The sequence below is a fragment of the Lynx canadensis genome, chromosome D3, assembly GCF_007474595.2.
Source record: "Lynx canadensis isolate LIC74 chromosome D3, mLynCan4.pri.v2, whole genome shotgun sequence".
Lineage (NCBI taxonomy): Eukaryota > Metazoa > Chordata > Mammalia > Carnivora > Felidae > Lynx > Lynx canadensis.
This window is the reverse complement of record NC_044314.2, coordinates 67,791,961-67,819,763: the sequence shown is the minus strand read 5'-3', so window position 1 is coordinate 67,819,763 and position 27,803 is coordinate 67,791,961. Positions and strand designations below refer to the sequence as shown.

The 27,803-nt window shown below is 49.7% G+C and overlaps 1 protein-coding gene across 1 annotated transcript in view; it reads right to left on the bottom strand.

The window, feature by feature from the left end:
• MYO18B (myosin XVIIIB) overlaps nt 1–27,803 on the bottom strand; it is a 259,486-nt gene that overhangs the window by 90,143 nt on the left and 141,540 nt on the right. Inside the window, 4 exon segments of the mRNA XM_030336763.1 lie at nt 10,719–10,871; nt 17,940–18,044; nt 22,707–22,817; nt 27,276–27,476. Of these exon segments, the coding sequence (XP_030192623.1) occupies nt 10,719–10,871; nt 17,940–18,044; nt 22,707–22,817; nt 27,276–27,476 (570 nt within the window).

Below are 27,803 nucleotides of genomic sequence, written 5' to 3'. Positions count from 1 at the left end.
AAGTCGGAGACACTATTCGCAATATACATTACGAGCGAAGAGTTTTACATCCAGCATATCTCACAAATCACTAAGAAAAAGAGCCAGTAGTTTGAAAGAGGCAGGTACGGCTTGAACAGGGCAGAAGTAGCCATCCAAATGGTCCATCTACTTCGACAAGGGGATCCACCTCGTTACTCGTCGGGGAAATGCAAAACAGACCCACGGAACACCTCCTCCCTCAGAACGGCTAGGATGTGAATAACTAACAAAAGCAGGTGTTGACCACATGGGACACCGGTGGGACTGTCATATCCGGCTGGCCGGAGTAAACGTGTCTACGGACACTCGGGAGAACCATTTGGCTACATCGAGCGCAGTTAAAGAAACAGGTGTACTGTGACCCAGAGATTCTACACTTTTAGGTCTACGCCCTACAGAGATGCACACACACACCCGCCTGCCTCCCGAATAAAATAACACGGGGAAGAAATGCCCACAGAGGCTGTATTCTTAATCACCCAAATCTGGATGCAACCTGCATGCCCATCAACAACACAATGGCTAGATTGTGATATAGTCTCAGAAATAGCAAGGAGAATGAACCAACTGCGACATACGATAATACCCGTAAATCTCGCACGCATAAATGGAGCAAAAATAACCAAGACACCGGCCAACACATGTGGACGGTAGGAATCCATCCAAAGAGCAACAACGAGCAGATAATCGAGAAAAGGCACTCAAGAGGGCATCTGGATCATCCCCCCCCCTCCCCGAAACCCACGGGTACCTTCCTTTATCTTCCTCACAATTCCTCGGTGCTGGAGATGCCGGCCCTAGGATGGGCGACTCCCCCCTGTTTGCCGGGGACGTTTCTGGTTTTAAAATCAGAAGTCGCATACCCCAGGAACACCCTCAAACCTGCACAGAACCCAAAGGCTCTGACATTACAAAGACAGGGGCTCGAATTCCAGTTCACCCGAATGGAAGGGCGAACACGGCTGGCGTGAACCCCTCCCAAAGTGCCAGCATCAGGAAAGACAGAGACGGAAAGACTGAGGGGCCATAACATCATGAAAACGAAGCACAAACACTTCTGCATCCTGTGTTGGATCCTGAACACAGAGAAAACTTGTTATGAAGAACACTGACGAGGGCAATGGACAAAATCTGAATCGTATAGATATAGATATAGATATAGATAGATATCTGTATGTAGGTACCATACTTACCTAACTGCTTTTCTTTTAAAATTTTTCTTAGGGTTTATTTATTTTTGAGAGACAGAAACCAAGCACAAGCCAGAGAGGGGCAGAGAGAGAGGGGGACACAGAATCTGAAGCAGGCTCCAGGCTCTGAGCTGTCAGCACTGAGCCCGATGCGGGGCTTGAACTCATGAGCCGTGAGATCATAACCTGAGCTGGACACTCACCTGACTGAGCCACCCAGGCGCCCCACTTATCTAACTACTTTAATGTAGCCATTGAAAAACATGAAAACCAGGGGCACCTGGGTGGCTCAGTCGGTTGAGCACCCAACTTCAGTTCAGGTCACGATCTCACGGTTCGTGACTCCGAGCCCCACATTGGGCTCTGTGCTGACAGTGCATAGCCTGCTTGGGATTCTCTCTCTCTCCCCCACTCTCTCTGTCCCTTCTCCACTTGTGCTCTCTCTCGCTCTCTTTCTCTCCTTCTCAAAGTAAATAAATAATTAAACACACACACACATGAAAACCATTCTCAGCTCTCAGGCTGTGGCAAAAAGAAAAATCAAAAACCAACCAACCAACCAAACAAACAAACCAGACACAACAACAAGAAATAGGCATTTGGATTTGAGCTGGATTTGGCCTGTGGGTCATAGTTCGTTGACCCTCTGGATTAGAAAACAGTATTTTATCAACGTGAAATTTTCCGTTTTGAATGGAACAAAGGGGCATTGTGTTTGTAACTAGTTTTTCGATGATTCAGAACGAGAAAAAATGAGAAAGCAAACATGGTAGAATGTTACAAACCGATGAATCTTTTTTAAAGTTTATTTATTTACCTAGAGACACAGAGAGCAGGGGAGGGTCAGAGAGAGAGGGGGGGAGAGAATCCCAAGCAGGCTTTTCCCAGAGCCTGATGCGGGGCTTGGACTCTCGAACCGTGAGATCATGACCTGAGCGGAAACCAAGACTTGGACGCTTAACCAGCTGAGCCACCCAGGTGCCCCACAAATTGATGAATCTAAATGAAGGATAAACAGGCATCCTCTTAACTATTCTTGCCACTTTAAGCTTGAAATTCTTTCAAAATACGTTATTTAAAAAAGAAATCCCACTTCCCCCCAAACTCTGTGGCTTTGGGCAAGTCTCCTATATGCTGGGCTCCCTCCTACCTGAAATGAGGGGGCTGCTTCCCACCGAGACTCACGGCCCATCCTGGGAGTCCCCACTGATCCACAGAGCACCTGCGGTGTGCAGACGCACTCCTACACTCTGGTCCCTAACAGAAGAGGTCCTGCTCACGTGGCGTTCACTACACTCAAGTGGGTTGGGGGGGGGGTGCAAATTAAGTCATGGCATCTAAGCGCTTGGTCCCACGCTTGGTCCCGAACCAGCCGCATGCCTGCCACCAATATCATGACTGTGAAGACGTCTGTGATGACGCTGGGGGATGGCCGGCTGCTCCGGGGGCCTGGCCCTCCACAGCTCTCAACCGTCACGGGTCCTTTTGGGGAGATGCGTAGACAGCACCCCCGGCCTATCATAAAACCAGCTTTTCTCCATTTGTAACAGCATTGGAAGTGTCAATATTTGTGGGGCGAACGGGCCGCGATAACCATGTTTTCACCCAATTACAATTTGGTTTTTATCTCCTCTGACAGGAGGTTATATTAATATTGAGTCAATTCACTCCAACATCATCTTTAAAAAGGAAAAAAAAAATTTTTTTTTGTCTCTTTGAATAAAATACCCAGGCCACCTGTCTTGTGGTTCCTGGCTGGGGAGGAAGGTGCTCGCTCACACGAAAGATTCCCATCAGACTCATCTTCCCAGAGCTTATTAATTATTTTCAATGTCTCGTGGAAGCATGGGTGACACATGGTGACAAACGTCCTGCCTAAGGGCACTGGGGATGAATCAAGGGTTATTGGTCTTCTGCGCACTAGTGGTGGGGGTCGGGGGGGGTTGCTCAGGATGTTGCCTAGCCGTGGCTGGGAGTTCACGTAGAAGATACACCAGGCTCAAGGGGCCCCCCCGAAGGGACAGAAACTGAGCTGAACTCCCCCAGTGGAAGGGCCTGTAGGAGCACCCCGGGATTCCCGCAGGGACGTGAGGACCCGGAGGTGGCAGAGGGCCGACAGGAGATACATTCATGGGGGGAGGGGGGTAGTAGCAGCTTTAAACTCCCTTTTGTTGATGTCCGTGGGTTCAAATCCCAGCTTCATCTCTTACTACCTTTGTGACTTTGGACCAGTCTCTTGGTATGTTTACTTATTCGCCCAGTGTCTCCCTTGAAGGAGCTGGATGGTAAAGGGGGGACACAAGCAAGCAAAGGTGGTGACCATGAGAGAATGTCACCAAGTCTCAGTCATTGTACCCCCAAAAGGCCCTTCAATCCTTCCCCCTTCACTGCCCTACTTATCACCCACCCCCTGTATTTCTCATGCGGGGTTCTCATGTCTGCTGGCCCCTGGCCTGGTCCAAGCAATCCTCCTGCCACCTGATCTTCAGAGAGAGAATTTTAAAATTTATATACAGTCTTGGCTTTTTGTGTCCAAGATCTATCAGTGGCTTCCATTGTCCTCGGAATACACTGCGAGAGAATGTGCCACCCCAGAGGTAAACCCAGAAGACAGAGAGAGCCCAGAGGGGTGGGCCCTCAGCCAGCTCATGGGGGTCAGAGATGGCTCCCAGAAATGATGCCCACACCCAAGCTCAGAAGAGAACTAGACGGGAGCATCTGGCTGGCTCACTGGGTTAAGCGTCTGACTTCAGCTCAGGTCATGATCTCACAGTCCGTGAGTTCGAGCCCCAGGTCGGGCTCTGTGCCTGGAGCCTGCTTTGGATTCTCTCTCTCTCTCTCTCTCTCTCTCTCTCTCTCTCTCTCACTCTGCCCCTCCTCCATTCGCACTCTGTCTCTCTCTCCCCCTCTGTCTTTCAAAAATAAATAAACATTAAAAAAACACAAAAACAAAAGGAAGAGAACTAGATGGTCACCAGGCAAACAGGCTTCAGAAGAGAGAAGCAGGAGTCTGGCCAAAGGCACAGCCTGGGCAAAGGTGGGAAGGTGATGTGACAGGTGTGAGCGACCCCAAGCTGTCCCTAAGCTGCTGGTCAGACATGTCAGGAGCACGGGAGCCAGACTTGGCACCCGTAAAGGTCACGTTGGAGAACCTGCATTGTATTCTGAGGACGATGGAAGCCAGTGACGGATCTTGAACACAAAAAGCCAAGACTGTATGTAAATTTTAAAATTCTTTCTCCGAAGATAGGGTGGCAGAAAGATTGCTTGGACCAGGCCAGGGGCCAGCATGAGAAATACTGATGATGGGTGATCATTGGGGGGGGGGGTGTCAAGGGGGAAGGATTGAAGGGCCATTTGGGGGTACAATGACTGAGACTTGGTGACAGCTTTGTACTCAGCACGAAGAGGGGGAACACGGTCCCCAGTATGAATGAAGTAAAGGAAGGAGCTTGGGGGTCTCCATTTCACAAAAAGCAAATACCGTATTCCCTTTGGGGGAAGAGACGAAGGTCAAAGGCGTGAATTGAATGGGAAAAAAAATGAAAGCAACCAGTGTCCTGGAGAAAACGTCCTCTTCCAGGGTCTTGTGGGAGCCAGGTGCCAGCATCTGCTTCTCACAGATGTTATTTACACACGGCGATGATCTCAATTACGTATCTTGGTTGTTGGGATTGCTTCTGTCTCCAGATTAGTTTGTTTCCAGTGGAAACATTCCATGGGAATTAATTAGTAATTGCTCCTAAAGAACAGGTGTCTTTAGATCATCCCCACACATCGCCCTGCCTAGTCTGTGCTACGAGGTCTTATAAAATCGTTTACCCAGAAACCAAAGTCTTCCGGCAGTCAACCCCTGTGACTCGGACGAGGGAGCCGGCGGGGAGCTCTACGTTTTAAAAATCACGGTCTTCAAGTTTTTATTTTAGAGAATTCTTGCAAATGCACAGTCATAGCGTTCTTTAAACCAGCCCCGGGCCTGGGAATATCATGCCCCTTTTTATTTAAAAAGACTTTTTTTAATGTTTTGAGAGAGAGGTAGAGAGAGAGAGACAAGGTGAGAGCGGGGGAGGGGCAGAGAGCGAGGGAGACAGAATCCGAAGCAGGTTCCAGGCTCTGAGCTGTCAGCACAGAGCCCGACACGGGGTTCAAAGCCACAAACCAGGAGATTGTGACCTGAGCTGAAGTCTTATGCCTAAGTGACTGAGGCAGCCAGGTGTCCCTCATGTCCCTTTGTACATGAGGAAAAGGAGGCTGCAACACAGGATGTCTCACCCCAAATCATACAGCTAATTAGGCAGCAGAGGCAGGATTTGAACGCCAAAAGTTCTAGGACTCTTCCATGATTTATCACAAGGGTCTTAAACCACGGTATTATCAGAGATATATCCAAGGCTCCCAGTGGAAGGAAACTGGGTGAAAAGAGCCAAATAATTCTCTCGGGGTCCTAGACACCGGGGCAATGGGCCGAGGGGATGCCTGTCCGCTAAGGGCAGAATCCAGAGATTCTGGAAGATGCTCGAAGGGAACTCTCCCATGCTGCTGGTTAGGCCTGGCACGCCGCACATCAGAGCTTCAGCTGGGGCCTGGAATCCGCACGCCCATCTGACCACGCCCATCTCTACTCTGTAACTCTCTATGGCTCCCCATCACCTTTGGGATAAAACCCAAACCCCTTAGCCACGCTCACTAAACCCAACTATCAACATACCCCCCCCATACTGTCTCCTCCTTATCCCTGCAGCCTGGCCTCCCATGGGTCCCAGAGTTCAGACCACATTAATATTTGCTGAATGCATGAGGTTTTTAATAGGTGCATTCAAGCAATTCCCTTGTCCGTGCCCTGAGAGAGTAAACCTTTCTCTGGGCTCTTCCACACCACAGTTACTGAGCTAGAAGGGCAGCAGGGCGTGGTCATGTTTCTGAGAACCTTGCTGCTTGGACCTCATCAGCCCCCCGAGAACCTTGCGGCTTTGACCTCATCAGCCCCCCACAAGCACTGGGCCATCAAGCGACGCGAACTCTCCACTCTGGGAAAAAGTCTCTGGGAGGTCACGCTGCAGCTGCCAGATCCAGTCCTCTTGACTCAAATTTAATTAATGTTGAGACGGCCGAATGAAGGTCTGTCACACTAAGGTAACCTCGCCATCAGTTTTCTCGTCTGCGAAATGGACGTGTCGCCACGGAATTGTAAAGGGTGTTTTGAGAGATAAATGAGGCCCGCGATTCCCAGATGCCAGTCCTAAAAAATGTAGATACTGGGTGCCAACCCAGACTTAATGAAGAAAGACAAAGAAAAAACTACCTGGGGGTGGGATCCAGAACCTGTGATTTTTAAACAGTGCTTAAGTTCTCTGATGTGCGGCCAAGTTTGGGGACCCCAAGACACCACAGAAAAGCCTAGTACATAGTAGGTGCTCAATGTTAATAGGACCCATACTATACCAGCCATGTTGCACGGACACAGAACTGCTGGCATTCACAGCTTTCGGACATATATTGCTGTGTGCCCTTGGGTAAGTTACTCAACCTCTCAGAGATTGTATCTTTATTAAACAGGTCAATAATAGAAGTACCCTCCTCCTGTGGTTATGGTAAGGATTATCTAAATAGCACATTTACTGCTGCCACCAGAAAGTCTACGAGCCCCCTAACTTTCCAACGTTTATTTATTTTTGGGACAGAGAGAGACAGAGCATGAACGGGGGAGGGGCAGAGAGAGAGGGAGACACAGAATCGGAAACAGGCTCCAGGCCATCAGCCCAGAGCCCGACGCGGGGCTCGAACTCACAGACTGCGAGATCGTGACCTGGCTGAAGTCGGACGCTTAACCGACTGCGCCACCCAGGCGCCCCGCCCCCTAACTTTCAAACCAGCCCCAGGTTTGTCCCTTCTAGCCAGCTCTGTCACCACTTAGCCCAGATGACCATCTCCTCCGGCCTGGAAGGGTATTCTAGCCTCCTAACGGCATTGCCATCCTCTTCACGTCTAGTCTCCGCACAGAAGAGCGAGCCTCTCAACCGCGAATCGGATTATGTCACTCTCTGCTCAAAACCTCCCAATGGCTTCGCACGACCCTTCGTGTAAAACCCAAGCCTTCCAGGTCCTGCGTGGTCAGGTCTCTGTCTGCTCCTCCTTCTCCCAGGGTAGTTGAGCTGACCACCCAGGCTCAACCAGACCCCTTGCAATTGCCTATTCCAGAACTCCATTTATTGCCTTTATTCCCCATATCAAGGTGTGAGATGTTTCTACTTATTTCTATCATTGTTTGCTTGCCTCCTTTTCCATCAGATGTGAGTTTCACGACGGAGGGTACCTGCCTTACTAACCATTATACGCCTAGATGGAGCATATCACCTGACTCACAGCAGGTGCTGCATAGATCATGAAGGAAGGAAGGAAGGAAGGAAGGAAGGAAGGAAGGAAGGAAGGAAAGAAGGAAGGAAGGAAGGAAGGAAGGAAGGAAGGAAGGAAGGAAGGAGTTCAGTGCCATACCCAGCACTTACGGCACAGTCAGTAGCAAAGTTAGCTCCCTCTCTCTTCCCCCTCCTCTCTGCTCTCTCTGCCTCGGTCCCTGGAGCCTTCAGGTAAAGGACAAATACCTTCCCTCGGAGAGGAAACGCAGTGATGCCCAATGTCATCACTGCTTTATTTGATTAGCTCTGACTCCGGCATCCGGGACACGTGTGCTGGGAACCAAAGCAACTGTACCCTGACCTCTGGTCCACGCGAAACCATCCTTATAACGATTTCCATGACAACAGCAACAGAAAGCCAAGGCTGTGAATTCCCTTTGATAGGAGCCGGATGCAGAGATGGGGAAGAAGGACTTTCAGAAGAATGAAGCTCTTTGATTCAGCTCGAGGCGCCTTCATTAAATACCACCATTTGTCAAGAACACACATTTTAACCCTGCCGAGGAAGGTTGCTCATGAATACTTTAAAAAGGAAGGAAAAGAACGAACAAAACCATCATGGTTCCTTTTTGAGAACAATCACCTGTGGGGACGGGGACATTTGGATGCTGTGGCATCAGGAATATTTTGGTGGGAGGCAGGAAGAGCCTGGATCCTGACCAAGTGCTCAGACATCTCTGCCCACTTGAGGCAAGTCAAAAGGCTAAGCGTCTTCCACCCACGTGGCCAGCCAAAGAGAAAGGTCAAGGAACCCCTAGATTCTGCAGTTAGAATCACGAGACCTGGATATGAATCCCAGCTCTGCCACTTAGCTGCCGGACACGTCACTTCCCATCTCTGGACAGGACTTCCCCACCTGTAAAATGGGCGCAAGGTCACTTCCCTTCCCCAGGGAGTAAGAAGGGTAATGAGATTGAGTACAAGGGTGCACTTAAGCCCAGGGGATTCTAGTTTTCTGACACGGCCACGCGGAGAATAGGGTTTGCCTTAAAAGCAGGACAGTCCGGGACAAGCCAGGATGGTTGGTCACCCTGAAAGAGCATTAGCAGATACAACAGAGCATTAATTAATAGGATTATTAAGAGAGGAGGCCCTTCGGCGTCTTCAGGTTTCACAGCACTGCACCTCCGGGGAGGTCTCTCCCCAAACCTACCAACCTGGTCCAATCATGACAAAAGCATCACACAAAGCCAGACTGGGGGGGACACTTTACAGAATACCTGGCCAGTCCTCCTCAAAACTGTCAAGGTCATGAAAAGCAAGGCAAGACTGGGAACCTGTCCCAGACCAGAGGACACTGGGCAGGCCAGACCACCCAACACAGTGTCGTGCCCTGGGTTGGTTGGATCCTGGAACGGGAATGCACGGAATCCAAGAATGAACGGGGAAACTCGTGAAATCTGAATCGAGGCTGGAATTTTGTTTAAAAGGAAACCAAGGTTTTCTCCCTTAGCTAACCAACTGCTACCCGAAACCTTTCATTTTACAGACAGGAAACTGACACCGGAGACAGGAAGAAGAGAAAGCTCTGGATCCGGTTTCTACGACCTGGAGCTAGACTCTGCTGCCTCCCGCTGCCTTCCTGGGGACCTGCTGACCTTCTTGAGCTCCTCCAGAAGGAAGAGAGAAGAGCAGTCAGAGGTTTCGGAGTCAGGGAAAGCGGGTTCAAGGCCCAGCTTTGCCTTTGACTGGCTGTGTGACCTCAGGCAAATCCCTCACCCTCTCTGTTCCCTAGTTTCCTCACTTGTCAAATGAGGCAGAGGACCCCACTGAATTCAACAGGCAGGCATTTATTCAGTATTTATTATGGGCAATGGACTGGACAGGTACCACCAGACATGGTTAAAGCAGAGCCTTGCCCTCCGGAAGTGTATCGTTTTGCCTGAGGGTCCGAAAAGTACAGATAACCCATCTAAGTTTCTGGGGATATTCTGTGGAGATAGAGAAGCCCGCAGCCATGTGGCAGCACTGAGGCTACGTGATAGAAGGCCAGAGAAGGAGAAAGAACAGAGGGCAACACTCTGAGAAGGTGAGGTGGTGAGGGCAGCAGGAAACGCCTTCCGTCTCTCCACACCTGGATTCAGCACATGTCGTTTATTAGCAGGAAACGAGGGACTTAGAAGTGACACCAAATGCAAGGGCACCACACCCCCAGTGGGGCTCTCAGCTCCCCTGTGTTGTTTTTCAGCTCACTCCCCCGCTCCCTGTCCCTGCATGGGTCAGGTAGCAAGTCCCGTGTCCCTGCTGTGATATTCCGCCTTGGGACCTCTCTCCCCAAGTCCGCCAACCTCCCCCCACCCCACCCCGCGGAATCTGAACACCTCACGCCTCTCGACTCCTGCCTCCGTGGGCTGCGCTGTCTGCACTGGGCAGCGCCCAAGCCCGTCGTCCCATCTCCCCAGGTCCTTGGCTCCTGCCTGGTCTCACCTCCCATCTGCCTCCACTCCTCCCCAGGGGCAGCCAGGAAGGGTGGAGTCCTGAGTTCAAATCCTGGCTCTGACACTTTCTAGCTGCCTTGGGGTGGGTCTCCTGCCCTCCTTGTCTCCCAGTCCCCTCCCTTGGAAAATGGAGATGAAAATCCTGGAGACCTTGGTACAGAACTCGGTGCCCCATCCCATACAGAGTAAGCGCTACATGGTGGGAGCTCCAGAAGGTGAGACGGCCAGAGATCCGCATCATTACAATTCTAACTGGCAAACGGCTATTGGTGGTGGTGGTGGCGGTTTAGGCTTTGCTTTATCAGCACGACTACCCGTTGTTTCATACCCAGCCTTGGTGGGCACCACCTGGCCACCACACATGCGCACGCGCGCTGCCCTTGGCCATTCTGCCACGGGCCCCCGATCTGCCCGTGCCCTCGGGCTGCCTTCTGCCTCCACCCTGAAGAAGGGAACTGGACTTCTCGGTCACTTATAAACCCCTCCCTCTCACTTATAAACCACCTCCATATGACATGCTCAGCCCCTCGGTGTCCCCCTTCTTCATGCAGGTCTGTGAAGGTCGGACGTCCGTGCAGTGGCCACCCCCATCCCCATGCCCTGGCTGGCTGCAGCACCCTCCCCAGCCTGGTCCTGAGGGGACCCACGACACCCACCTGGCTGTGCACTTTCTCCAGCTCCTCCTTGCTGACCGACGTCTTGCTATCCTCCATGCTCCCCAGAAGGAGCTGCACGTCGGACAGTAGCGCGTGAGTCCTTTTGAGGTCCCTCCGGAGACGCTTCTCCACGTCAAAGTCCCGATGGCCGATCTGGAAGCCAAGGGAAGGCTCTCATGAGCTAAGATGGCAAAGCAGTGGCCAGGGTCCAAGTTCTCTGAAACCAGTCTCCCTGGGTTTAAATCTTGCCTCCGCCTCTCCCACTGTGGGACCTTGGACAAGACCCTTCTCCTCCCCGAACCTCAGTTTCCACATCTGCAAAATGGGAATGACATCAACCGCACGGGGCTGTCGTGGGAATTAGAAAGGTGTTTAGCCGAATGCCTAATAAGCTGTGCCCAAAGCTGCCCTCACAGCCTGTAAGGATCCAAAGTCACTATGTCTCGTGGTTGGCACCAAAGCCATCAATATGGCCTCTCCCCACCTTGTGAGAGCCTACAGGTCAGGGGAGGCCCTCTGGTGACAGAAGTGAGGACAGCAGTTTCCCTGCGGGGGCAGGGACTAGATAGGGCAGAACTCGGGAGCCCCTTAATGCTATTCATGTGGGTGGTACTTCTCTGAGTTTATGAAAATGCATTGAGCTGTACGGGAGGGGTCCGGTATGCTTCTCTGCCTATATGTTATGCTTCAGTAAATGGTGCTTAATATAGCTGTGCTGTTTTTGGAGATCTAAGTCAAGTTTTGCTGTCCCTCGAGCTGGTCCCCTCTGCCAGGTTGAGGCATGAGGTCATTTTCTGCAAAAAGTTGTTACCCAAGAAGTGAGCACGTTCCTTCCCCCAAATCCCTGAACTTGTAGGCCCTCTGAGCGGGCAGCTGTCCAGTGGCCCCTGCAGAAGCCACGTTCCTGGACTCGGCACCAGGAGGGTGACAACTCCCAGCGGCCAACAAACGGAGAGAGGCACAGGGTTCCCCAGAGGACCGGCATGAAACAGCGACAGTCCACAGTCTCACCTACAAACAGCGCCTACTGGAAAAACACTAGGGGAGCACCTCTGAAACTCTGGAAGAAACTAACAGCCCCTTGGGGTGCCTGGGTGGCTCCGTCGGTTAAGCCTCTGACTCTTGGTTTCGGCTCACAGTTCATGAGTTCAAGCCCCACGCTGAGCTCTGCACTGCCTGTGCAAAGCCTGCTTGGGATTCTTTCTTTCTCCCTCTCTCTCTCTGCCCCTCCCCTGCTAGTGCGCTCTCTCTCTCTCTCTCTTTCTCAAAATAAATAATAATAAAAAAAAAGAAACTAATAGCTCCCTTCTCGGACTCTCCAGAGACCAGCAGAAAGAACACAGCACCATCTATCAGGTGGGGAGTTTTCAAGAAAACGGGGTGTAGCTGTGTTTCAGCCGTGGGACCCAATTTCTACCCACCTGGATACCTGTGCCTCTCAACAACCATTTCCTGGGATGCTCAGAATGCCCCAGAATATTCTAGAAAGAAGGTGGGGTTGAGAATAGGGTGGCCCCGGTTTTAAACCCTGGCTCACCATTTGCTGACATTGGGAAGGATGGCTGAATCATACGACCTCTCTGAACCCGAATCTCCTTGTCTGTAAAAATTAGGTGAAAAAAATAATCTCTACCCTCCATGTTGAGATAAGACAAGGATCAGGCATGATAATGGATCAGAAAGCACTTTGCATGCTGTCAAGTGCTTTACAAATATAAAGAATTATGAGTATTGTCTGATGACCTAGAATGCACTCCTCTAGATTACGCATTACTATTTCTCGGCAACTAGCTTTGAATTCTTTGAAAAATGAGTTGGTTCTTCGAATATAGCCTCTTCGTTCTCAGACGTATTGCTTTGTTAAGTTTTAAATGCTAATGTGTGTGTGTGTGTGTGTGTGTGTGTGTGTGTGTGTGTATGTTATATAATCTCACCTGCTGAGCTGAGATCAGCACGGGGCATTGTGCCAGGCCCTTTGTCACATGTTACTGCATCTAACTCCTGTGACAATCTCTTAAAAATAGACGTTATTATTATTGCCTTTATAAAATGCAGTAATAGCTTACGTTTAAAGGGAGCTTTCTAAGTGTCAGACCCGGTTCGAAACCCTTTAGGGAAATTAACACATTTGGTCTTCATGAAGCATCTATGAGGTATGTAGTATTAGGAGTCCCATTTGACAGATGATGAAGCTGATGCCTACAGAGGGGGAAGTAACCAGCCCAAGGTCACACAGCTATGAAATGGAAGTTTGGATAGAAATCCAGCTGTCCTGGCCAGAAAGGGGTAATTGTAGGGAAATGTACTATACAAGAGATGTGTTCTGCTTTTTAATTTAAGGGAAAGCGTGCTTGGGAGGAGCATCGCCCAGCTCAGGCTGGGAGGGGATCCGCAAGAGTCTTAGGTAAGTGGGAGCCAGGTGAGCTGTGGGAAGGGCATTTCAGGAAGAAGCCATGCCATGAGCAAAGACAGAGGGCTGAGAAAGTCTTGTATATCTGGTTCTGTGTGATTAGCATGAGGGTGTAAAACACGGAGGTGGGGTAGGGAGCCAGGGGCCAGCTCATGTCTTGTGAGCGGTGGGGACTCTTTAAGTATGTACCGTCTCCGGAAAATGGAGGTACAGCGGATGAAACTGACATAGAGAGAGTAAGTGCTCTCCCCAAGGTCACGGAGTGGCTGTGCAGGACCCTGGGCAGCTCACTATTAGAATGCAAGTCTCTAACCACTGCATGGCAGAGCCTAGGGGAACCTGAGTCCTGAATCACTAACTCGAGCCCAGGTTCATTACCATGATTGCATTCAAGCAGCATATTAGCATCTTTCTTATCTTTATGTCTGTTCTTGATCTTTATACATCCCAAGAGTATAAAGAGCATTCATTGGCCTGTGGAGCAGGTTGGCGTCAGGGACACTCCCTAATGTTGGCGCTGACCACGGCTCAGAGTCTATCAACTTACTGAAGACCCTGAAAATGCGACCACCCCATCTCCTTTGCAGAGGGGTCTTTGCAAACAAAACTCACAACAAAATCTCAGACCAAGTCACCCTCCTCTTCATAATGAATCGTTACAAGAGAGGAGGGCAAGAGAGAGAGAGAGAGAGAGAGAGAGAGAGAGAGAGAGAGAGAGAAAGCTCATTAGGTTAATGGGAAATAAATGTCATTCGGCAAGTTTGCATTCTGTAGCACAAAGATTCAAATTTGGATAAAGCTGGTGAATAATTAACCAATAAATCTAAATGATGTTTAGTGTTGTTTTGGGAAACTATATTCAAACCTCAACTGTTTCAACATTTATCATAACGCCAAATTGTCTGGGGCTGTTGTTAAATGTCTGTTGTTGGGACACCTGGGTGGCTCAGTCAGTTAAGCATTCGACTTCGGCTCAGGTCATGGTCTCACAGTTCGTGAGTTCGAGCCCCGCATTGGGCTCTCTGCTGTCAGTGCAGAGCCCAATTCAGATCCTCTGTCCCCCTCTCTCTCTACCCCTCCCCTGCTCACTCTTTCTCTCTCTCAAAAATAAATAAACATTTGAAAAGAATGTCTGTGGACAAAGATCCCTGAGTCCTTTAAAAATGCAATCTGTAAATGCCATTGGGGATAATGAAGCCACTTTACAGAAGGGGAAATTGAGATTAGGAGAGAGAATGAATAACATTCTAAAAAAAAATCAATATGGTCAACAAAAGTATGATTCTAATTAACTGGATATTTATCATTTTTTTTGGACCTTCATCATTTTTAACTTTTTTAATGTTAATGTATTTTTGAGAGAGAGAGAGAGAGAGAGAGAGAGAGAGAGAGCATGAGCGGGGGAGGGGCAGAGAAAGAGGGGGACACAGAATCTGAAGCAGGCTCCAGGCTCTGAGCTGTCAGCACAGAGCCTGATGCAGGGCTCGAACTCATAAGCTCTGAGATCATGACCTGAGCTGAAGTTGGACTCTTGACTGACTGAGCCACCCAGGCACCCCTGGACCTTAATCATTTTTAAGCAGCATAGCACTAGGTTTCAAAAATACAGGGCTTTCAAATAATATGGATCCCATTTCAAACCCACTTAGGCCACTAACAAGCTATATGATCTTGGGAAATTTCCTTTAGCTTTTAAGCCTCACTTCTATCATTTATAAGAAGGAACTAATAATACTTATCCCACAGCATTGTTGTAAAAATCAAATACCGTATGTTAGAAAAAATTATGACTAGTTATCACAAGAATAGAAATATGGTTTGTAGCTTTAGAACAAACATTAGAACAAAAGGGATCATAGAAAACATTACCAATGTATCCAAGAGCAGGAAAAGAATATAAGAAGAAGCAAAGAGGGGCACCTGGGTGGCTCAGTCGGTTAAGCATCCGACTTCAGCTCAGGTCATGATCTCATGGTTCAGGAGTTAAAACACCACATCAGGCTCTGTGCTGACAGCTCAGAGCCTGGACCATGCTTTGGATTCTGTGTCTCTCTCTCTCTGCCCTCCCCCATTCTGCCCTGTCTCTCTCTCTCTCTCTCTCTCTCTCTCTCTCTCTCTCAAAAATAAACAGACATTTAAAATTTTTTTTCAAAAAGGAAGAAGCAATGAAGGGGACAAAAAGGCAACAAATGTTAAACACAAAATAGGAGAATAGAAGTAACTTCATATATATTAGTTATTCCAATAGATGTAAATGAATTAGATTCTCGTATAAAAAGTTCGAGACTAAAAACACTGAAAACAAAACACATTCACATACACATTTGGAAAGGGTGAACCTGAAGGGATGAAAAAAAAAAAGGTCTTGCAGGCTAACTAAAAGAAATCAAGCAAAATAACATAAGGCAAAACCCATTCATTGAGGAAAGAGGGACCATTTAATAATCAAAACCATCTGCTAAGGAAAGAAAACAATAATAAGCTGAGATGCACCTAAAAACGTAATCTCAAAATATATGCATACCCTGGAGAAACTCTTGCCCACGTGCACAGCAAGACAGACATAAGACTAGGCACTGAAGTTTTGTGTCTTTGTATGAAAACAACTACATATCCACCAGCAGAAGAATAGAATTAAAAATAAAAAGAATATGGGGTAGCACTTAAGATAAATGAATTAGAGCTACATGGATCATCATAGACTGATCTCATAAAAGAAGGCAACAAAGTAAAATGCAAAATCATATGTACTGTGTGTGGTTAACTTTTTTAAAAAAATTTAATGTCTATTTATTAGTGAGAGAGACAGAGAGAGAGAGAGAGAGAGAGAGAGAGAGAGAGAGAGAATGAGTGGGGGAGGGGCAGAGAAAGAGGGAGACACAGATTCTGAAGCAGGCTCCAGGCTCTGAGCTGACAGCACAGAGCCTGACGTGGGGCTCAAACCCACGAATCACAAGATCATGACCTGAGCCAACTGAGCCACCCAGGCGCCCCTGTGGTTAAGTTTAAATTCACATACAGCGGAATTCTACATTCCAGCCTCAGGATGATGGTTTCCTCTGGGAGGCAAGGAAGAAGGAAGGTGGGAGGGGCGGGACTTTGGGAATGGAAACCAAGGGGCCACCAGCTGTTTTTGGCGTGGGTTTCCTGTCCTTAAAAATATCTGAATGTAATACAGCAAAATTTTAATTTATGTGAACCGTGGGTGCTTGGTGCATGAGCATGAATTCTATTATTCATTCTACTTTTTTCCATGTGTTTGGCAAGTGTCTTAATAAAACATTAAAGATTACCAAATGTGATCATTTATTTAGAGGTCCCAGCGTGGTGACTCACACAAAATTAGCATTTTATTCATCTCAAATCACCTTCCCTTTGCACAGAAAATGTTTCATTTCAGCAATATCTATAAAAATCTTTCCTTCCTGGTTTACCTACTTTGTCAGCTCCAGTGGACCCTGCTGAATAGAACGCCACCTTCTCCCGGCGATGTCCCACTCTCGTTCTAGAATCAAATACTGGGCTGGGCACTCTGGCACTAATGCTAACGAAAGAGTAACCCCGATGGCTCTGCACTCAATGGCCCCAGTTTGCTCGGCTGAGAAACTAGAAAATGCAGAGAAGGACGATGATGAAGCTTTCCTGTTGCCTCCTTCAGCTCCCCACCCGGATGCTCAAGCTATGGTGATCTTGCGCTAGGATTCACTCATTTAATCAATTTTTTAAAAATACCCAACGAGCTCCTATTTGTCTAAGGCCTGGATGCCCTAGTGGGCCATTTGGAGACCGGCCCGCATTCCTTCATGAACAGAAAGGGAAACTCTGGTGATTGACGGCGAGAGCATCGCTAATTAAAAGGCAATGAATGCGTATTAAGCAAATCCATTAAAACCCACTCCTGTGATACTTTCAAAGACATCATAGAAGCCACAGGCATCCCCCTCCAATGCTGAGGTTTCACGCAGCAGCGGTACAGACAGGAAGATGCTTCCCAGCTGGGAAATCAGGGAGCTGGTGCAGGGCCCTGCCTGCTTTGTTTACAGCTGTGGTTTTCCGACTTGGTGCTCAAGGGACGTTTGGTAAGGTGTATAGACATTTCCGGTTGTCACAAAGGAGGGGGGATGGGAGGCTGCCGTCGTTCAGCAGGTGGAGGCCAAGGGATGCTGTTCCACATCCTACGACGCTCGAGACAGCCTCACCTGCGACAAAGGCTGATGTGGCTTGAAACGTCCACAGCGCTACAGCCGAGAACCTTGATGTCCAACTGTGGCAACATGCGCACAAGGCTCTGCCTTCCAGTAGCGGTTAATCAGCTCACCCAAAGCCAGGCAGACAGAAGTGGCCCAGCTAGGGTTTAAAGCTACATTTGCCCGACTCGGAGCCTGCCGCCTCTGGCAAAAGTCTCGTCCTCACGAGGCCGGCTGTGAACACAGTGACCGTTCTCGTTCACCCCACTGAAGCAAGGGCTGCCTCCCCCGCCTCCCCGACAGCCTGCTGAAGGCAAGGCGACCTCGTCTGTCACTTCTGGCCGGGCCCACTCCATGTATTCTCATGGTTCTTCCAAGAACTCTGCTGCGTGTGGACCCCAGAAGCTGTCCTTTGAAGAGCCGGTGAGTGTGGACAGGGCCTGAACTGATGGGCAAGAGGGCGCTTGGGAGGATCGGGGGAGGCTGGCTGAAATGACTAGGGTCTGGCTTTTCCTGAAGACTACTGAGCTGTCCCTGCCCCTGAATCCACCTCTCTAATAGGGCCCGGAGGGCAGGGCATGCGTTGCCTCAAACACGTTTTGTTTGCGGGTGTTTCCCCCTTACCTGATCGCAGAGGGTTCCAATCAAGCCTTCCAAATCCTGCTTCTCATGAAGGGCTACCTGCTTCTCCTCGTATTCTTGTTCCAGCTGCATTTCCAGCTGGCGGAGCTGTGGACACGAAGGGCGGATACACACATGGGATAAATGAGCTCCATCCAGACCAAGCTCACGAGGCAGGGACCCCCACCCGGAGGAGGGGAGGAATGTCAAGTGCACGGCCGCTGTCTGGCTCCACAAAGGCTGCCCTGGCCATCAGGAGGGCGCGTTCCCATCAGAGAACCCAGGAGCCTAGAAGCTTGGGAGCCTGACAGTTATGGGGCGAGCTGGCCGCTTATGGGAAACCCCCTGCCACTTGATGTGAAGCCCCTACCCCCAATTCCCTGCCCACTCCTTAACAGGTGCTTCCTCCTATGCCATGACCTTGCTCGAATGTTCGCAGATCTCGGCATTCGGATTTTAAGGCCTCTGTACAACATTATGTCTGATGTATTGAAACGTATCCACCCTCTTTATCAAATAGGCTGGGAATCTGTTCTTGTAAAAAGAAGTTTGGACTACAAGTTCGTGTCTCTCCAAACTTCCTATGTTGAAATCCTAACGCCCTGGTGCAGTGCTCGTTGAAGATGTGGCCTTTGGGAGATAATTAGGTTTAGACCAAGGTCATGAAGGCGGAGCCCCCATGCTGGGATTAGTGCCCTTTATAAGGAAAGACAGCAGAGGAGTGCCTGGCTGGCTCAGTCGGTTAAGCATCTGACTTCGGCTCAGGTCATGATCTCACAGCTCTCGAGTTCGAGCCCCGTGTCGGCTCTCTGCTGTCAGCCCAGGATCCTCTGTCCCCCTCTCACTGTCCCTCCCCCACTAGCACATGCGTGCTCTCTCTCAAAAATAAATAAATAAACATTAAAAAAATAAGAAGAGACAGCAGAGAGCCTGCTTCCTCTCCCTCCACTGCGTGAGAACACGGCAAGAAGACTGTTGTCCCATTGTCCGTAAACCCGGAAGAGGGTCCTCCCCCGACGCCCAATCTGCTGGCACCTTGATCTTGGACTTCCCAACCTCCAGAACCGTGACAAGTAAATCTTGTTGTCAGCCCGAGGTCTATGGTATTCTGTTATACTAGTCCAAATGGACTAAGACATCTGGCTGCAAGCAACTCATTCAATTTACGGTTGGCTCTGACTTCCCTAATCCCCCCGCAAAGGCAGGTGCTCCCCGCCGAAGTGAATACCCCACGGCAACCGCTTTGCACACCTTCTTCCCTACCAGCCTCTGTCCTACATGTTGTCTCACCCTTCCCTTCGTCCTTCCTTTCCATGCTGTCAGTGACCCCACTTCACAGCTGGGTAAACTGAGTCAGAGAGAAGCTGTGAGGCGCGTGCTCCTAAGTCAGTTGCTGCTGAGAGCAGTTAGTGTTCTATCTTCTGGCCCCAGCTTTTCTGCCACCCCAGACAGCCATCAGCTTTCCCACGTGGGTCGCTAAAACGATTGATTTCCTGCCACGGTGAGAGAGACAGAGCAGGCCCTACACGTGAAGTCCACGTGAGTGCCTGTCATAAGGATAAAAACACCTTTCTCTGACCTCACCCTCTCCCTTTATAAATCTATCCACGGAAAAGCCTCAGGAGGGTCTGGGTCACATCTCCGCCTCACTGGGGCCCTGGGTCAGGGCACCCGTGATGCTTTGCGACACTTTTAGAATGCACCAGAAATTGTGCAACCTTCACCTGAGGGCGCATGGGAAGGGACTGAGGGTTTCCATCTCCTGACCCACGGAGGGGAAAAAGCACTGATTGATGGTCACTTACGTAGAAAGCAAGTTCATTTCAGAACTTTCTTTTAACAGTGAGAGAAACAAGGCACTCTGTTTGTATCTGCTTGTAGAGGGAAGACAGGCAAAGCTAAAACTCATTTTGAAAAATTCATATTTGAAAAATACACAAAAGAGGGGCGCCAGGGTGGCTCAGTCGGTTGGGCCTCCAACTTTGGCTCAGGTCATGATCTCGCAATCTGTAGGTTCGAGCCCCTGCATCAGGCCGTGTGCTGACAGCTCAGAGCCTGGAACCTGCTTCTGATTCTGTGTCTCTCTCTGCCCCTCCCCTACCTGTGCTCTGTATCTCTCTATCTCAAGAATAAATAAGCATTAAATTGTTTTAAATTTTAATAAAAAATAAAGAAAAAAGAAAAATACACGATATAATACGAACTATATATCAAGCAAGGCCAAGTTTCCTGGAGTGTGCTCTGTAGGATGTTTCCCCTTGGCGTTCACAAGTGTGATGGGTATGTAGGTGGAGGACGGAGGAAAGTCCACGCCAGAATCACTGAGTGTATCATTTCTTCAGTGCAAGACTTATCAGAGCCTTTGGCAAGTTCGTGTGCAGGAAGCTCTAATGGAGGCAGCAGCATTGCCCAAGGCTACCTTCTATCAATGCTTCCTAAAATGGCCTTCCACGGTCCAAATGTTTGCAAAAGAAAAAAAAAATTCAAATCTAGCATTTTGGTTAAGAGACTGGGCTTTGGCAGGAGACAGGTCCGAGCTGGGCTACTTCCCATCTGGGTAACTTTGGGCAACGCACTCCACCTTCGTGAACTCTGGTTTCCTCATCTGCAAAGCAGGACAATCGATGTTACAGAGCCCTTCAGAGGGGCAAAGAAGTGGGGCATAAAGAACCCAGCCTGGCGTGTGACACCCACTGGGTGTTCAAAGACTCCTATCCGTTTCTCCCAGATATGTGGATCATGGAAAAGGAGGAAAAACTGGTCCCTCAATGCGAACCCCCAGCACTTTCCAGTTTGCAGGGTACTTCTCATTCTTTTCTCTCTTCTTCACAATAGCACAGGAAGGTAGAACATTTTCTATCGTTGCTCCGATTTTACAGATGAGAAAACTGAGTCTCAGGGAGGTTATGGGACATCGAGGTCCGGAGGAGTCCAAAATCATTGGACTCTTTCCAGCCCTGGGGAGTTCGGGAAGGAATGCACTTGGTTCCTCTAGATGTGAACCCCCAGAGGGACTGAGCTTTCACGAGACCCACAAAAAGCATATTTGGAGACAAAGACAGGCAGCAGATACAGTAACATCACCCACTGGGGGTGAAGAATGGGCTCAGTTCTCAAACACCCCCCTGGAGTAAGGTCAGGGCACCACGGCGGTCAGATCCGCCCAAGGATGTGCTCAGCTAGCCTCCCGTCTCCTGCCAAAGCTCTGCCAATCACCGAGGCGCCCTTCAGCCCTGCCCCGGGCGATGCTCTTAGCTGTGAGCTCTATGGGATGCCAAGTCCCCACCCCCTGCTTCTCTTGGATGGATTAATCACACCCAGGAGCAAGTCAACCACCTGGCTGGTTCACGGGCTCCTCCAAAGGGCCACTGCCTAGAAATCCACACTCACCAGTATTGCTTGTTAAGAGTCCATTACAAGGATTACATTACCAAATCATGCAACACTTCCCCATCTGAGATCTCCCTGAGCCTTCACGGTGACCCTACAAGCAGCCATAGTCTCCTGTTTTACAGATGAGGACAGTGACGCTTCCTAGCAAGGTTACAGGGTTTCTCCAATGCCCCACACTCGGTAGTTGATGACGTTGGGACTTGACCCAAGCCTCCATGACTCCAAGGAAAGCAGCGACATTGGCTTTCTTGTGCGTCTTATAAACTGGCCTTGAGTGACCAGCGCTGGATACAGAGCAAGGAGTCAGGGAATAGCGTGGATTTCAGTAATAGTTGAAGCTTTTAAATCACTTTCCTAAGATGGCACAGTTGTTAAGGTGGAAAAGCAAAGATCCAGACAAAGAGTCTGCAAATTCCAACACCCACACCCTCAAGCCCTACAGTCTGGAGGTCTCCGTAGACAGACCGCCCTGGGAGCTAATAGCAGGAGTCAGTTTTAGGAAATGCTCCTCAGCCCTTTCTTGGAGAGTCAAATGTACACAAAGCCATGAAAGATCTGCAAGGGTCCCGCAGTGAGAAAACCTATTAACTGAGCCATACCCCACAGCTTTCCAGCCACTCCACTGAAAGGACTCCTCTTACATTCACGTCAGTCAATGCATCTGTAAGGGTGTGTATCTCAGCACTGGTTATAATAACAGAAGATCTGAAAATCCTGAATGCCCAGCCACAGGAGGCTTGTTGAACAAATTACAGCACGTGCCTAACGTGGACTGCTTTGAAGCTCTTAACTATGTACATCAGACTGGTATTTACTGACATGGAAAGAGGAAAGAGGCCAAGGACAAAACGCTTGTGAAAGGCTTCAAGAAAGCACGGCCCCATTCGGGTGAAACGGTACCTCAACAAATATGTTATGTGTGTGTGTCCCATGACAGAGAGATACGAATTGGCTTGTAAAATAGTGGTAATGATGGTTTCTGGATGGTAAGATTTCAAGGGTTTATTGCTTTCTTATCCACTGTTTGAAAGGTCTGCAGGAGCTCGGATGACGCGTCAGGAAATTGTCTGCAAAGGAGACAGCCAGAAAGGACTGGTCCCCTTCTTGAAACATGGAAGGCCTTCCCCAAGGCCTAAGTCACATGGAACTGTGGGCTTTGGGCAGAAATCTGGGGGTGATTATGCTTGACAGTTCCAGAGGCTTCTGGAAGCTCCAGAACCATATTTAAGAGAGGTACTTCTGCTCTAGCAGCCTTGACAGCTAAGGTCTTAGGTGGATACAAAAAGTCGGTCCCCAGGCTCTGGAGTGCACCCCCCCCCCCACTCTAAGGAAAATGGCACCCAGGACTGGACCTGCCAGGGCCCAAGGGGCACTGACCCGCTTCTGGCAGGACTGGCGGACATCTTCCAGCTCCTCCTCCTGGTCCTCACGGTCCTTCTGGTGCATCTGTTTCATCCGCTCGATCTCCAGCTCAAACCGCTGGCGGAGCTGGGGACAGCAAGGACAGCACATGAGGGTGACCCACACCAACCATGTCATCTGTGGTACTCCAGCTGCATTTTTCCTTTCTGGGATGCAGGGGTGAGAGTCCAGTAGCCCCCCACAGGTCCCCAGGGAGGCCAGAAACGGTAGATAAATAGCCCACATGCCGCCTCTACCCCCTCCTGTGGTCACTACAAACATCATTAATCTGTCATTAAACTTCTGCCAAGTTTAGATGGAAGAATGCTTTGAATCCTTCTCGACAATTGTTTAAGTTTATTTACTTATTTTGAGAGAAAGAGAGAGAAAGCACAAGCAGGGGAAGGGCAGAGAGAGACAGAGAGAGAGAATCTGGAGCAGATTCTGCACCGTCGGCCCAGAGCCTTGCGTGGGGCTCGATCCCACACACCGTGAGGTCACGATCTGAGCCGAAATCAAGCGTCAGATGCTTAACTGACTGAGCCACCTAAGAACCCGCTTCTCAACACTTTTAAGATGAGGCAGATATCATAAAAAAATTTTAAACGGGGGGGGGGGGGGGGGGCACCTGGGTGGCTCAGTCGGTTAGGTGTCTGACTTCGGCTCAAGTCATGATCTCAGGGTTCGGGAGTTTGAGCCCCCCGCCCGGCTCTGTGCTGACGGCTCGGAGCCTGGAAGCTGCTTCGGATTCTGTGCCTCGCCCTCTTTCTGGCCCTCCCCCACTCATGCTCTGTCTCTCTCTCTCTCAAAAATAAAATAACATAAAAAAGTAAAAAAAAAAAAAAAATGAAGCATATGTGTCCTCCCTGGAGTAAAGATCCGTGATGGTGTTTTGAATGAGTGGGTAGGTGGGCGGCTGGATGGTAAAACGAGTTTATGTATGAAGGTATGAAAGCCTCCAGGGGGAGATCACTTGCCCAGAATGTCACCTTGGACAATTCACTTTGCCTCTGATCACTCTTCTCTGCGGAAAACAATCACCTTAAAATGCGTTATGAGAATTCAGTGAGATGGCCCGCGTAAAGCACCTAGCACATCGCCTGGTGCACGAATCTGACTTTCTCTTTTGAAAACAGAGAGGACTGCCCCCCTCCCTCCTGGAAGACGTAACGAACAGTTGTGTCCCGTGAAGGAGGTGAGTCTTTTCAATAAGAGCCTCCAAAACTTGCTCGCAGCCGACAAAGAGCTGCGGTGCATGATGTCTAAGCTGTATGGTGCTGTCTAGAAGGTTCTAGAATTGGAAGCAGCCGTCACGGTTTCCTGTTGCAGTTCGAGATTTTCCTTTTTTGATCTTTGATCCATGAGGGATTGACCCAAGCCCCTGCTTCTCAAATTCTGTGGTGTGTTAGAATTGAACAATGGAATTTGTAAAAAAAATTTGCATTTTTAGGGCTTCCCCCTTGACCTACCGCATCAGAATCTCCAGGGTCCAGGCTCCAAGAATCTATACTTTCCAGCTTTCTCTACTGTGGTGGTGAGGCAAAAGGATAGTGTACCACAGAGCCCTTATTACAGCTCCTGGCATAAAGTAAGCTCACATTAAATGTCAACCTCCTTCCTCGCCTCCTTTTAAAATGACAGGTTATGGGGAGATAATCCAAAACGAGGAGCTTAAGCAAGTAAATATAATATTTCCTTTTCTTTTTTTTCCCCTAGCCTCTTGGACACTCCTGACATCTGCAATACCATTTATGTCAAGCCTATATGAGTGAACATAAAATTCCCCGGGGAAAGTGCTATATCGTAATCCATAAATATCTCCCGGATGTCTGCAAGGGCACAACGCCGCGTAGGGTTCTGGGCGAAGCTAAAGACGGATGGAAGTGTTGAGTCAGCCTTGCCTCCTGTGTAGGTTGAGGGTGGCGAATTAGGAAAGTTGCATTAACTTTCGGGTCCCTGCGGTCACAGGAGCACATTTCCGCTGCTGAGCGCCGAGGGGTGCCGGTGACATCTTAAAGAACCGACACAATTTTCCAAAGTGCCCACTTTATTCCTGACGCTGGGTGGCTATGGGAGCTGCGCGATCTTCCATATCCCTTAACCATCTACACAGACATCCCACCTCCTTCATGCACCTCCATGGATTCCTCGCTGGAGCTGGGGAAAGCCAGGGGGTTGAAAAGCCTCCCGTTTCGGGGTACAGATGAGGAGACTGAAGTCTAGAGAAAACAGGGGGCTTGCCTAAGGTCACATCGACTGAGCTGCCTTGAGGACCCCATGTGGATGCGACCATACCTCAGCCACAGGCCTTTCCTCGCTCTAGGCTTTTGTACTGGCTGTTCTTCCTGCCCGGAACTCTCTCCGTGCCAACTTGCACTCACCCTTCCAGAAATGTCACTTCCTCCGGTAAATGCCACTTCCTCCAGGAAGTCTTCCCTGATTGTTCCTCCCCCACCCCAACCCCGCTCCCAAAACCAGATCGGCAAGTTAAACTTCCTCTTAACACTCAGCATGACTCCAAACTTCCAGAAGGCAGAGACCACATCTGTCTTGTTTACAGCTACATCGCATGATGCAAAGTAGGCGCTTGATAAATTCCTGCCGGCTGAGTGAGTGAAGGGACTCTGCTTCCTGAATTGCTTCGGACTCTGTCCCTCCATGCCCACCACAAGCCTGGGCTCCACGCCAAGGGAGTGAGGGTAAGTGAGAAGCAAGGGTAGGCGCCCCGGTGCTCCCTCTCCTCCTTGCCCCCCGAACCACCACTCCTGTTCCTCACTTACCCAGAGCTGCTCAGGGTTCATCTGCTTTACATATTCATGCTATACCTGGGGCCCCTGGGCAGCTCAGCAGCTAAGTGTCCAACTCTTGATTTCAGCTCGGGTCATGATCTCATAGTTCGTGAGTTCAAGCCCCGCATCGGGTTCTGTGCTGACAGCATGGAGCCTGCTTGGGATTCTCTCTCTCTCTCCCTCTCTCTCTGCCCCTCCCTCGCTCTCTCCCCCCCACCCCCCCGCATCAAAAATAAGTAAATAAACATTTCAAAAAAGTATATATTCATGCAACCTAGTCACACTTTCTTGAAAAGGGGGTCCCCAACTTATAACCACTTTGAAATCACGGCAGCCTGAGAAATGCCCCAGGAGACATCGCTTCCCAGAGAAGCATCAGGAAACAGCTTTGCTTCCCCCTTGAAAAGCTGGTTTGTTTCTGCCTTGGGATAATAAAGAGCAGGCAGCTCACATTTCCTTTTTCTCTCTGGCCACCAGGAGTTTTAGAGCAGGAACCATGAAGGCTGTAAGATCGTATGCTTTGTGGTTCTGTTTATGCATTCGCCGTCCCCCAAACTCCTTAGTGTCTGCTTTAGTGTGTGTTTCTCTGGCTTGGATTGCTTTATTTATAATGTTTCTGTTTTAGGAGTACCCGGGTGGCTCAGTCGGTTGAGCATCCGACTTCGGCTCAGGCCATGATCTTGGGGTTCCTGGGTTCCAGCCCCGCCCCGGGCTCTGTGCTGACAGCTCAGAGCCTGGAGCCTGATTCGGATTCTGTGTCTCCCCCTCTCTCTCTCCCTTCCCCCTGCTCATGCTCTGTCTCTCTCTCTCTCTCAAAAATAAATAAACATGAAAAATGTATATAATGTTTCTGTTTTATTATGCAGACATTCTATATGCTGCTTGAATCAATTCCTTTGTGGAATGGGGTGGGCATATCAACAGACAAGCCAACAAATAAAATCCTCATCTGATACCTCACAAAGGGTGCTGGAACTAGATAGAGTATTTGATATTTCTGCCGACTTCCCCTTAGTTGTTTTGTGGTTCCCAAAGAGCTAGTGCTCCAATCTTCCTCGAGGCTGTGCACGTAACAGGTGTTCTGGGTGCGACGGAGTCATAGGGCACAGGCCCCAGTTCCCTGGCACCTTCTCTCTCTGTCTCTGAGCCTCAGCTTCCACATCTGTGAAGTGGGGATATACTGACATCTGACCATCTAAGGTTCTGGGGGAGATTCCTGAGATATGAGCCAAGGGCTGAGTCTGGTATGCAGACGGCACTCAGTAAGCCTCAGATACCAGGCCAACCGCTATTTCTTGAGCACCAGCTAAGTACCTGGGCTCATTCTAGGCTCTGGGGAAGCCTGATCAGTAGCATCAACAAAGCACCCTACCTTCCGGAAACATTCTAATGGGGGAGAGCAGCATGGAGGAATTTTTTTTTTTAATACTATGGAAGAAGATGACAGATACTGTAAAGGAGAAGACAGCAGCTAAGGGCATGGGAAGTGGACGTGGGGTGGGGGTGGGGCTGCTTTCAAGAAGGTGATCAGGGCAAGCTTCTCTGAGGTGACCTTGACGCTTTGCAGGATGGGAGGAGTGGGCTACATCATGGAGGACCCGAATGCTGAACCTGGAGGTCTCAGGGGTAATCGGGAGCCATAGAAGAATGAGGAACAGCTGAGTGAGGTGAGGCGTTGGTGTTGCCTTCCAACAACCCCCTACCGCACAGGAGCCAGCATGGGACAGGGCATCGGCCTGGGACAGGGCTTTCCTACCTGCTCCAGCTGCTTGATGGTGTTTTCTTGCTGACTCTGGATTTTCTCATGCTCCAGGGCGCTGGATTCCAGATTCCAGAGCCTCTCCTTCAAGCCAGCGACACAGTTTTCTCCCAGAGAGGACAACCCCAAGAGCTCCCGCTTATGGGCCTGCAACGTCTCCACTTCCTGCTTCAGCTGCGAGGTTTCCTGCTCTTTTTGCTGGAGACCAAGGGGGCAGAGATATAGAGTCATGTGACCACATGCTCCATCCACCAGGGAACTGCCTGACATCCCTACCTTGGCCTGGCAGCCCCAGGAGCCCCCCCCCCCCACCTCGCCGTGGGACACCAAGGGCTGCTCCCTGGGACAGCTCACACAGCACGGGTGGAGGCCTTTTGGGGGAGCAGTTACCACCCCCCCAGAGTTGGGCCTCAAAGCACATAAAGGGAGTGTTTGTCCATTTGTAAGCTGGGTATCTGCCGAGGCTGGGATGCAGACATTGGGGCAGAGAGGCAAGGTGTCCAGAAATGACTCGTTCAGGTTAGA